This window comes from Salmo salar, chromosome ssa03 (genome assembly GCF_905237065.1).
Source record: "Salmo salar chromosome ssa03, Ssal_v3.1, whole genome shotgun sequence".
Lineage (NCBI taxonomy): Eukaryota > Metazoa > Chordata > Actinopteri > Salmoniformes > Salmonidae > Salmo > Salmo salar.
In genome coordinates, this window is record NC_059444.1 from 51,032,392 (window position 1) to 51,044,409 (window position 12,018).

The 12,018-nt window shown below is 42.2% G+C and overlaps 1 protein-coding gene across 1 annotated transcript in view; it reads left to right on the forward strand.

The window, feature by feature from the left end:
- The window catches only part of mmp25a (matrix metallopeptidase 25a), a 37,649-nt gene extending 30,284 nt beyond the window's left edge, over positions 1-7,365 (forward strand). The window contains exons 8-10 of the mRNA XM_014192270.2: positions 3,158-3,307; positions 3,537-3,818; positions 6,802-7,365. Coding sequence (XP_014047745.1) covers positions 3,158-3,307; positions 3,537-3,818; positions 6,802-7,058 — 689 coding nt within the window. The 3' untranslated portion in view covers positions 7,059-7,365. The remainder of the gene's footprint in view (positions 1-3,157; positions 3,308-3,536; positions 3,819-6,801) is intronic.
- Positions 7,366-12,018: the final 4,653 nt, after the last annotated feature.

Genomic DNA, 12,018 nt, shown 5'->3' on the forward strand with positions numbered 1-12,018 from the left:
AGTCGCGCATTCGATATGCTGATAAAATTTAGGGAGCCTTCTTTTCAGATTAGCCTTGTTAAAATCCCAGGCTACAATAAATGCAGCCTCAGATAAAACCACATACCTGCATCCAAAAGAAAATCAAACATTTGTAGAGCACATATGTTCTGCAAATCGTCGCCTCTTTCTACAACTGATGCACAATACAAGGGACTGGGATAATTTGAGGAGCTAGCCATCGTTCACACATACAATAGCCTGCTAATACCTTAGCTATTAACCACATGTTGAATTCAGAATGTTAATATAATCCTAAAAAGTACAGTTAAAAGTGCATCTTAACAATACCAATCACTTATGAGTAACCTCTAAATATACAACATTATTCATGAACAAAACACAGTGTGTATGACTTTGTGCTTCAAAGAATCAAACTTTTCTGAAGACGACAGACAAAGCATGCCTACCTCTCATAGTGCATCAAAATGATTTGAGCATGCAGGGCAAAACGTAAGTACACACTCCCCTACTCCCAGGATGCAGGCATGCATAATAACAAATCAACATGCCATATTAATCTATGAACCTGGTGAAATTCACACAGTACTTTAACAACTGTTACACACGTAAGAAAATGAAGACCCACATTGTTTTGAAAAAATATTTTTGCACTCTGAATAAACCCAACTTGTCATCTGACTGTATCCTGTGTTTCTTTATTCTGTATCTGCTAAAAATGTTTGTTTTTAGCATAGCCCCTTTTACACCCCTGCTGGCTTACCCCTACTAGCTAACCACTTGCAGCCTTGAAACACATCACTTATTAGAAGTTCAGCACATCAGCGTTTCTCATACAAAATAAACCTTTATCATCATAGTAGACATTGAACGTCTATAACCAAACTGGCTATAACTGTTGTTTGCCGATGGTAACTATAGCTAGCCACATACTAACCTGAGTGCTAATGTTACTAGCAGCAGTAACAGTAAATCCAGGTAAACTCAGCAATAAAAGAAACGTCCCTTTTTCAGGACCCTGTCTTTCAAAGATAATTCGTAATAATCCAAATAACTTCACAGATCTTCATTGTAAAGGGTTTAGACACTGTTTCCCATGCTTGTTCAATGAACCATAAACAACTAATGAACATGCACCTGTGGAACGGTCGTTAAGACACTAACAGCTTACAGACGGTTGGCAATTAAGGTCACAGTTATGAAAAGTTAGGACAGTAAAGAGGCCTTTCTACTGACTCTGAAAAACACCAAAAGAAAGATGACCAGGGTCCCTGCTCATCTGCGTGAACGTGCCTTAGGCATGCTGCAAGGAGGCATGAGGACTGCCAGGGTACTAAATTGCAATTTCCGTACTGTGAGACGCCTAAGACAGCGCTATAGGGAGACAGGACGGACAGCTGACAGTGGCAGTGGCAGACCACGTGTAACAACACCTGCACAGGATCGGTACATCCGAACATCACACCTGCGGGACAGGTACAGGATGGCAACAACAACTGCCCGAGTTACACCAGGAATGCACAATCCCTCCATCAGTGCTCAGACTGTCCGCAATAGGCTGAGAGAGGCTGGACTGAGGGCTTGTAGGCCTGTTGTAAGGCAGGTCCTCACCAGACATCAGCTGCAACAACTATGGGCACAAACCCACCGTCGCTGGACCAGACAAGACTGGCAAAAAGTGCTCTTCACTGACGAGTCGCGGTTTTGTCTCACCAGGGGTGATGGTCGGTTTCGCGTTTATTGTCGAAGGAATGAGCTTTACACCGAGGCCTGTACTCTGGAGCGGGATCGATTTGGAGGTAGAGGGTCCGTCATGGTCTGGGGTGGTGTGTCACAGCATCATCGGACTGAGCTTGTTGTCATTGCAGGCAATCTCAACACTGTGCGTTACATGGAAGTCATCCTCCTCCCTCATTGTGGTACCCTTCCTGCAGGCTCATCCTGACATGACCCTCCAGCATGACAATGCCACCAGCTCGTTCTGTGCGTGATTTCCTGCAAGACAGGAAAGTCAGTGTTCTGCCATGGCAAGCGAAGAGCCCGGATCTCAATCCCATTGAGCACGTCTGGGACCTGTTGGATTGGAGGGTTTAGGCTAGGGCCATTCCCCCCAGAAATGTCCGGGAACTTGCAGGTGCCTTGGTGGAAGAGTGGGGTAACATCTTACAGCAAGAACTTGCAAATCTGGTGCAGTCCATGAGGAGGAGATGCACTGCAGTACTAAATGCAGCTGGTGGCCACACCAGATACTGACTGTTACTTTTGATTTTGACCCCCCCTTTGTTCAGGGACACATTATTCAATTTCTGTTAGTCACATGTCTGTGGAACTTGTGCAGTTTGTCTCAGTTGTATGAATCTTGTTATGTTCATACAAATATTTACACATATTAAGTTTGCTGAAAATAAACGCAGTTGACAGTGAGAGGACGTTTCTTTTTTTGCTGAGTTTATAATGGCTGACCCAACATTGGCTACCATGATATCCTGCAACTTATATCGGCCAATAAAGATCACAGTTCAGCAAAAATAAAGACATACCTTGAAACAAAAGATGACATTAATCCAATTGGTATTTGACCATTTATTTTTGCAAAACGTGCAGTGTTGATGGAGTTGTTGTAGCTTGCTTGCTAGCTAGCTAGCCTATTCCATCCCCAAACACCATGCTAGATCCGAGTGGGCCAGTTTGTTTTGCATGGACTGTTTTTTTTAAATCATCTACTAGCAACATAACATGACAAAACTCTTTGGGCAATTTAGTACCTACTTACCCAATTCGCCTCCATCACCGAAGCCACCAGCAGGCTGTTCCTTTCTTTACGTCAAAGCCCAATGTATTGTTGGTATAGGAGTTTTTGATAAATGTAAATCACATTGCGAAAATAGAGGTGTTTATCTTTTTTTTTTGCATGAAGACTTACAGAAATACAATACATTTACGTTGTTAGATTTGTGGAACACACTATCTATCGTGCAACCTTTCCTTTATCACTTATCTAAAGTCAACTGTAACCCATACATTGTACACAAATACGTATGCATAGTGCATACACTTACTGTATACTGTACACCCAAAACATACACTTTCCCATTCTCTCTCCCCCAACCTGTGCTTCTCCCTTTATTTTCTCTCTCTCTCTACCTCCCTCTCTCAGGTGCTTTTTTCTGGCGTGCTCAGCAGTGGGGTTCTCTGGTGTCTTTCATCCCAGCATTGATCCACAACTTCTGGGTTGGGCTCCCCCTAAGGCTGGACCGGATTGACACAGTCTATGAAAGGAGCGACGGACACATCGTCTTCTTCATTGGTGAGATAGGCAAAAATATTCAAAAATATATAATGCTGCATAATATGACATGTTATACCGTAAATATATAGTATTCTGAATTGTATATTGCTTACTGTTATGTTCTTGTGTGAGTAGTATATGAATGCCCAAATGAGCGTCTTCTATCTGTTTATGTCTGATAAATGATATATTTCAATGTGATTAATCTCTCTCTGGTTGTCCTCTGTCCTCTCTACTCTCTGTGCAGGAGCCCAGTACTGGGTGTTCAAAGACAGGGCCTCTTTGCCTGGGTACCCACGCTCCCTAGAGGAATGGGGCATGCGTACCATGGAGGGTCGGCCACTGGAGAGGGTGGAGGCGGTGTTTGTGTGGGCACACAATGGGAAAACGTACGTGTTCAGCGGAGGGGAGTTCTGGAGATTTGATGAAGGGGGGCAGGAAAGGAAACTAGAGGGGGGGTACCCCAAAATGGCCTCCCTCTGGACAGGGGTGCCCTCTGACCCCGATGACATCATCAGCTGGGGAGACGGTAAGAAATACGCTAAGTTAGTGTTTGCACCTAATCACAGATCCAGGATCAGATTGACCTTTACCCAATCCAACCATTTTACCCAGGGATGGGCAACTGGCGGGCCCCACATTTGTAGGCCCGCGGATCCATTGTTTTAGGAACTCAGTTGGGGTCGCAACTTACTGTTGAGCGTTAGAACAATGAATACAAAAGGTGCTATTTCAAAATGTTGCATAATGTGGCAAAATGTGTAGAATTGCAGGAAATTAGCTGTAAAACTGCAAATTATTTTCCCGCCCCCTGGGCAAAATGAGTAGAATTGCATGAAATTAGTTATGAAATTGTAAAATCTTCTCTCCACCACAGAGCAACATGCACCATGCTCTACCAACTGACTAATACAGGACCACACTACAGTACTCGGAGAGAAGCTTTGTGGGTCCTTAAGCCATAGTAAAGGGTAGTTCTGGGGCACTTTTAGTACCAGTCAAATCTTTGGACACACCTACTCATTCCAGGGTTTTTCTTTATTTTTTATATTTTCTACATTGTAGAATAATAGTGAAGATATCAAAACTATGAAATAACACATATGGAATCATGTAGTAACCAAAAAAGTGTTAAACAAATCTAAATATATTTTTGCCTTGATGACAGCTTTGCACACTCTTGGCAATTTGTCAAACAGCTTTATGAGGAATGCTTTTCCAACAGTCTTGAAGGAGTTCCCACATATGCTGAGCACTTGTTGGCTGCTTTTCCTTCACACTGCATTCTAACTCATCCCAAACCATCTCAATTGGGTTGAGGTCAGGTGATTGTGGAGGCCAGGTCATCTGATGCAGCACCATCCCTCTCCTTCTTGGTCAAATAGCCCTTACACAGCCTGGAGGTGTGTTTTGGGTCATTGTCCTGTTGAAAAACAAATGATAGTCCCACTAAGTGCAAACCATATGGGTTGGCGTATCACTGCAGAATGCTGTGGTGGCCATGCTGGTTAAATGTGCCTTGAATTCTAAATAAATCACAGACAGTGTCACCAGCAAAGCACCCCCGCACCATCACACCTCCTCCTCCATGCTTCACGGTGGGAACCACACATGCAGAGATTATCCGTTCACTTACTCTGTGTCTCACAAAGACACGGCGGTTGGAACCATAAATCTGAAATTAGGACTCATCAGACCAAAGGACAGATTTCCACCGGTCTAATGAACATTGCTTGTGTTTCTTGACCCAAGCAAGTCTCTTCTTATTGATGTCCTTTAGTAGTGGTTTCTTTGCAGCAATTCGACCTTGAAGGCCTGATTCACACAGTCTCCTCTGAACAATAGATGTTGAGATTTGTCTGTTACTTGAACTCTGTGAAGCATTTATTTGGGCTGCAATTTGAGGTCCAGTTAACTCTAAAGAACGTATCCTCTGCAGCAGAGGTAACTCTGGGTCTTCCTGTGGCGGTCCTCATGAGAGCACGTTTCATCATAGCGCTTGATGGTTTTTGTGACTGCACTTGAAGAAAGTTTCAAAGTTCTTGACATTTTCTTGAATGCTCTTCATGTCTTAAAGTAATGATGGACTGTCGTTTCTCTTTGCTTATTTGAGCTGTTCTTGCCATAATATGGACTTTGTCTTTTGCCAAATAGGGCTATCTTCTGTATACCACCCTTACCTTGTCACAACACAACTGATTGGCTCAAACGCATTAAGAGGGGGAAAAATTATACAAATTCACTTTTAACAAGGCACACCTGTTAATTGAAATGCATTCCAGGTGACTACCTCATGAAGCTAGTTGAGAGAATGCCAAGAGTGTGCAAAGCAGTTATCAAGGCAAAGGGTGGCTACTTTTAAGAATCTCAAATATAAAATATATATTGATTTGTTTAACACTTTCTTTTGTTACTACAGGATTCCATATGTGTTATTTCATAGTTCTGATGTCTTCACTATTATTCTACAATGTAGAAAATAGTAAAAATAAAGAAAAGTCCTTAAATGAGTAGTTGTGTCCAAACTTTGACTGGTACTCTATGTGTTGTAGGAGTTATCGGAAGTTCCGACTGGGAAGTTTTGCTTGAATTACAAGTGGGAAAACAAGTATTTTTTGTTGTGACGTTTTACCAATGACCTTTCACATTTTCAACCAAAAGATGAAAACAAATCAATTTGACAATTGCAAACTTAGCAATGTGAATATATCCAGTTTGACCATATTGTCAATGTTAAGAAAGCTAGCTAACTTTATTATTAGCAATGTTAGCTAGCTTATCTAGCTACCTAAATCTTGTTGGTTGAATAATTGTTCCGACTTTAAAAGCACTTGAACACAATCATGTTGGACTTATAATTTCCCACTTCCCACAAGCACATGAATGCCCCATTCGTCACATGAATAGAATATAAATATATTATATGCAACTTTACTGAGAGTGTGATATTGGGAGATTCTCAATTGTGGAAAAGTCTGTCCTCTCCTTGACCCCTCCATCCTCTCCTCTGTGACCCCCAAACCGATGAGTGGTGGAGGAAAGTGTCAATTTGTTAGTAAGCAAATGGAGGAGTATGCTCTCTTCCTCGATTACCTACTTCGGCAGAGGATGCACAAGAGTTTCTTCCCTGCAGCTAGCGCAGAAGTGTTTAAAAAAAAATCTACCACACCCTCTCGAAGGAGAAAAGCATGCACACATTTAAAAACTATACAGTAGTTATATAACCATTTTATTTTAGGATTCCTCCCCTGTAAATGTAATTTGCCTGATGACGCACGAGTGGAGGAGAGTCTAATTTCATACAAGCGCATTTCTTTTAACGTTTCCTCTTCTCGCCTCCACTCCTAGAATACCTTGACCTTTTTCAAAAGGAGGCGAGGAGAGGATGGAGGAGAGGAAGCAAAGAGTCGAGCAATACCAATTGAGACTCTCTCAATATGTTTAGTTGACCACATCTCTCCTTGAAGTTCCATAAACCATAACACAATCACTCTCTTCCCTCTGCCCCTCAGGAGATGCTTATTTCTTCAAGGACACCTCCTACTGGGTGCTAAAGAGAGGGGGATTGGACCAGGGAAGTATCACTCCAAAATCCACAGCAGTGGATTGGATGAAATGTAAGGTTGGTGGACCAACTCCCACCCTCTTACCCAAGATGCCTCACCCTACAGGCAGAGACTGTGACCGGAGCAGAACTGTAACAATACAAGCATCTTATTGGCTAATCATAGTGTCTGTTTCCGTTTTGTTATTAGTTTCTGTATGTTAGTGTTCACTTTTTTTTTCACTAACAACTACAATGATTACATTGATTTGGTGAAAATGAAATTAAATAGATAAAATGACAGACAGCAAGCAGGGTTCAGGAGTTGTGACGATTTCAGTGCTCAGAGGACTATAAGACATTTACAGTGTATTTAAGTATGTCCATCTGGTCATTATGTCTTGTGATGTACTGTATGTCACCTGATATGATGCATGTCTTGTGATGTATGTTATCTGTACACCAAGTATGTCTGTCCTTTGTTGCAAAGACAATTTCCATATGGGATATTAAATTATACTACTCTATCCTATCCTGTGTAATGCCATGATTGGTTAAACTATTATTTAGTCGTTCTGAACTTAGCTTAGGGGCACGTTCAGTTGATTGAATATTTTGCTACGTTTGCGAACATGAATACAGAGATGTTGGTAAAGATAGATATCTACACAAATTATGTAAATCAAATCACCATGTATTTTTCATAAGCACAGGATACACATGGTGTACAAAGTACAATTAAATGCCTAATGCAGGTTCACCACTTAGATTGTAAAAAAAATAAAAAAAATAAAGAAATGTAAATATAAAGGCAGAGATTTTTTTGGGCATAAACATATGAACAATGAGTCCCAAACACAAGATGTGTTGTGAAAATACTGAATGCAAACTGTGTAAATGAGCCCATATAGTTTCAAACATATTTCATGATCCAAAAGCAAATGAGTCATCACTAACAAAAACTAATGATGATTAGCAATAGTGTTGGGGGTAACATTATATAGAACTCACTGTGCTAGCAGTGTCAATTCCCATGAAGCTACAAATGACTGGCGGCCTGAGATAAACAATGCTAGAACCATTCCATTTTAAACCGTCAACATGTGAGCTAACAATAGCTGAAACTTAATAGCCTAAAGCTAGCTAGAGACTGGCGAAGCTAAATATAGTTAGCATAAAGCTAGTGAACTGTTAAATGCTATTTTCTTACAAATATAAACACTTTCAACACATTTTAATGTAACGTCGGAAGGGATTCAGACCCCTTGACTTTTTCCATATTTTGTTAGGTTACTGCCTTATTCTAAAATAGATCAAGGACATTCAGAGGTGTTGCAAAGCCACTCCTGCATTGTCTTGGCTGTGTGCTTAGGGTCGTTGTCCTGTTGGAAGGTGAACCTTCACCCCAGTCTGAGGTCCTGAGCGCACTGGAGAAAGTTTTCATCAAGGCTCTCTGTACTTTGCTCCGTTCATCTTTCCCTCGATCCTGACTAGTCTCCCAGTCCCTGCCACTGGAAAACATCCCCACAGCATGATGCTACCACCACCGTGCTTCACCATAGAGATGGTGCCAGGTTTCCTTCAGACGTGAGGCTTGGCATTCAGACAAAGAGTTCAATCTTGGTTTCATCAGAGAAGAGAATCTTGTTTCTCATGGTCTGAGAGTCCTTTAGGTGCCTTTTGGCAAACTCCAAGTGGGCTGTCATGTGCATTTTACTGAGGAGTGGCTTCCATCTGGCCGCTCTACCATAATGGCCTGAATGGTGGAGTGCTGTTTGGAAAACATGGTTGTCCTTCTGGAAGGTTCTCCCATCTCCACAGAGGAACTCTGGAGCTCATCGAGTTCTTGGTCACCTCCCTGACCAAGGCACTTCTTGGTCGGGCGGCCCGCTCTAGGAAGAATCTTCCAAACTTTTTCCATTTAAGAATGAAGGAGGCCACTGTGTTCTTGGGGACCTTCATGTCTGCAGACGTTTTTTGGTACCCTTCCCCAGATCTGTACCTAGACACAATCCTGTCTCGGAGCTCTACGGACAATTCCTTCGACCTCATGGCTTGGTTTTTGCTCTGACATCCACTGTCAACTGTGTGTGCCTTTCCAAATCATGTCCAATTAATTTAATTTACCACAAGTGGACTCCAATCAAGTTGTAGAAACATCTCAACGATGATCAATGGAAACAGGATGCACCTGACCTAAATTTCAAGTCTCATAGCAAAGGGTCTGAACACTTATGTAAATTAAGTATTTTTATTTTATATTTATTTGCAAACATTTCTCAAAAATGTAATCCATTTTAGAAAAAGTGGTCTGAATACTTTCCCAATGCACTGTATTTATGAAAAATATGTTGGATTATATTTTACTAACTACCATAGCATGCTGTCAAAATGTATTTTTGATTTATTTAACTAGGCAAGTCAGTCACGAACAAATTCTTATTTACAATGATGGCTTACGAAAAGGCAAAAGGCCTCCTGCGGGGACAGGGGCTGGGATTAAAAATTAAAGATATAGGACAAAACACACATCACAACAAGAGACACCACAACACTACATAAAGAGAGACCTAAGACAACAACATAGCATGGCAGCAATACATGACAACAACATGGAAGCAACACAACATGGCAGCAGCATAACATGGTAGCAGCACAAAACATGGTACAAACATTATTGGGCACAGACAACAGCACAAAGGGCAAGAAGGTAGAGACAACAATACATCATGCGAAGTAGCCACAACTGTTAGTAAGAGTGTCCATGATTGAGTCTTTGAATGAAGAGATAGAGCTGAAACTGTCCAGTTTGAGTGTTTTTTTGCCGCTCGTTCCAGTCACAGCGAACTGAAAGAGGAGCGACCGTAATCTAACATGGATAGGATGGTCACCTAAATCAGGATTACTTTGGCAGCTGGGGTGAAAGAGGAGCAATTAAGATAGAGAAAACCAAGTCTAGATTTAACCTTAGCCTGCAGCTTTGACATGTGCTGAGAGAAGGACAGTGTACCGTCTAGCCAAACTCCCAAGTACTTGTATGAGGTGACTACATCAAGCTGTAAACCCTCAGAGGTAGTAATCACACCAGTGGGGAAAGGGGCATTCTTCTTACCAAACCACATGACCTTTGTTTTGGAGGTGTTCAGAACAAGGTTAAGGGCAGAGAAAGCTTTGTTGTAGAGCGTTTAACACAAAATCCGGAGGGGAGAATACTATAGACATCAAGAAAGCCAGTCAGTTGATTATTGACAAGTTTTTCCAACACTGTTGATAAACAGGGAAAATGGAAATTGGCCTATAACAGTTAGGATCAGCTTGATCTCCCCCTTTAAATAAAGGACGCACCGTGGCTGCTTTCCAAGCAATGGGAACCTCCCCAGAGAGGAGAGAGATGTTAAAAAGGTCAGAGATAGGCTTGACGATGATAGGGGCAGCAACCTTAAAAAAGAAAGGGTATAAACCATCTGACCCAGATGGTTTTTTGGGGTCAAGTTTAAGGAGCTCCTTTAGCACCTCGGACTCAGTGACTGCCTGCATGGAGAAACTTTGTAGCGGGGCAGGGGAAAAAGAGGGACCAGCATCGGGGATAGTCACATTAGAAGGGGTGGGAGATGAGGAAATGTTGGACGGACAAGGAGGCATGGCTGAGTCAAATAGAAAGCCTGACTTAATGAAATGGTGATTAAAGAGCTCAGCCATGTGCTCCTTGTCAGTAACAACCACATTATCGACATTAAGGGACATGGGCAGCCGTGAGGAGGAGGGTTTATTCTCCAGGTCTTTAACCGTTTTACATAACTTCTTGGGGTTAGACCAACAGAGAGAGAACTGCTCCTTAAAGTAACTAACTTTGGTCTTCCGGATAGCCTGAGTGCACTTATTTCTCATTTGCCTGAACGAGCCAGTCAGCCTAACTATGCCTGTGCCGAGCCTTTTGCCAAATGGTATTCTTGAGGTGGAGTACAGTGCCTTGCAAAAGTATTCATCCCCCTTGGCGTTTTCCCTATTTTGTTGCATTACAACCTGTAATTTAAATCGATTTTTATTTGGATTTCATGTAATGGACATACACAAAACAAAACTTTTTGGTTAACAGTACAACTGAAAATATAAAAAAAGGAGGTCCAGGTGTCTTCGACAGAGGGGATAAAGCTGATTCTACATCAATTTACAGAGGCCAGATCATGAAGGAAGGCTTGCTCAAAGTTTTTTGGCAAGCGTCCATGACAAATCAGGACAGGTCGTTTCACTGAGCAGCCATTACGAACACAGGCTGTAAAACTGTGATCACTAAGGACATTACAGAAAACACCAGACTGATACCTATCAGGATTCTTTGTGAGGATAACATCAACGAGATTAGCCTTTCCTGGGTGTTTGGAGTCATACCTTGTGGGATTGGTAATAATCTGAGAAAGATTTAGGGAGCCCCATTGCTTTAGGACTTGATCAGGTGGTTTAAGCATGTCCCAGTTTAGGTCACCTAACAGGACACATTCAGACTTAGTGTAAGGGTCCAGGAGAGAGCTTACGGCATATAGAGTACAGGCCGGTGCTGATGGAGGACGATAATACCCAGCAACAGTCAAGAGCTATTTGAAAGTTGAACGCTTTAAAACAGCAAATCAAATTGTTTGGAGAAAGACTTTGTGGAGACAAGCAAGCACTGAAGGTGTTCCTTGGTAAAGATTGCCAGAGCACAAGTCAGAATTGGGGCTAGCAACAGTAGATGCACCAGGGTGTACATGCACATTTCCAGATATCATCAGCAGTAATACAATCAGGGCACAGCAGAGGACAGGGAGAGCTCTGTAGTGTTGATTTATGACATTTGAATGTGGATTAGATGGCAACAAGATCATATTGTACAGCAATTTCATCAGGTAACATGAATATAAAGTCGGCATCCCGAGTGTGGAAACAAACATAGTCTGTCCCACGGTTGGGTAAACAAGCAAGTTCATAGTCAACAAAGCACACAGGAGTCATGAGGCAAATAGCATAAAGCACAAGATAAAATATATAACTTGGGGCTAGCCAAGTGTCACTCGCCCCAACAGTGCGTGTGCTGGAGGCGAGTGAAAGCTCAGGAGAGAGGGGGGAGTGTGGCGGGGGTACCTGTACCAGACAGGGGGAGACAGGCTAGGGCAGACAGTGAACAGATCGCCAGGTGGAATCCAAGCAG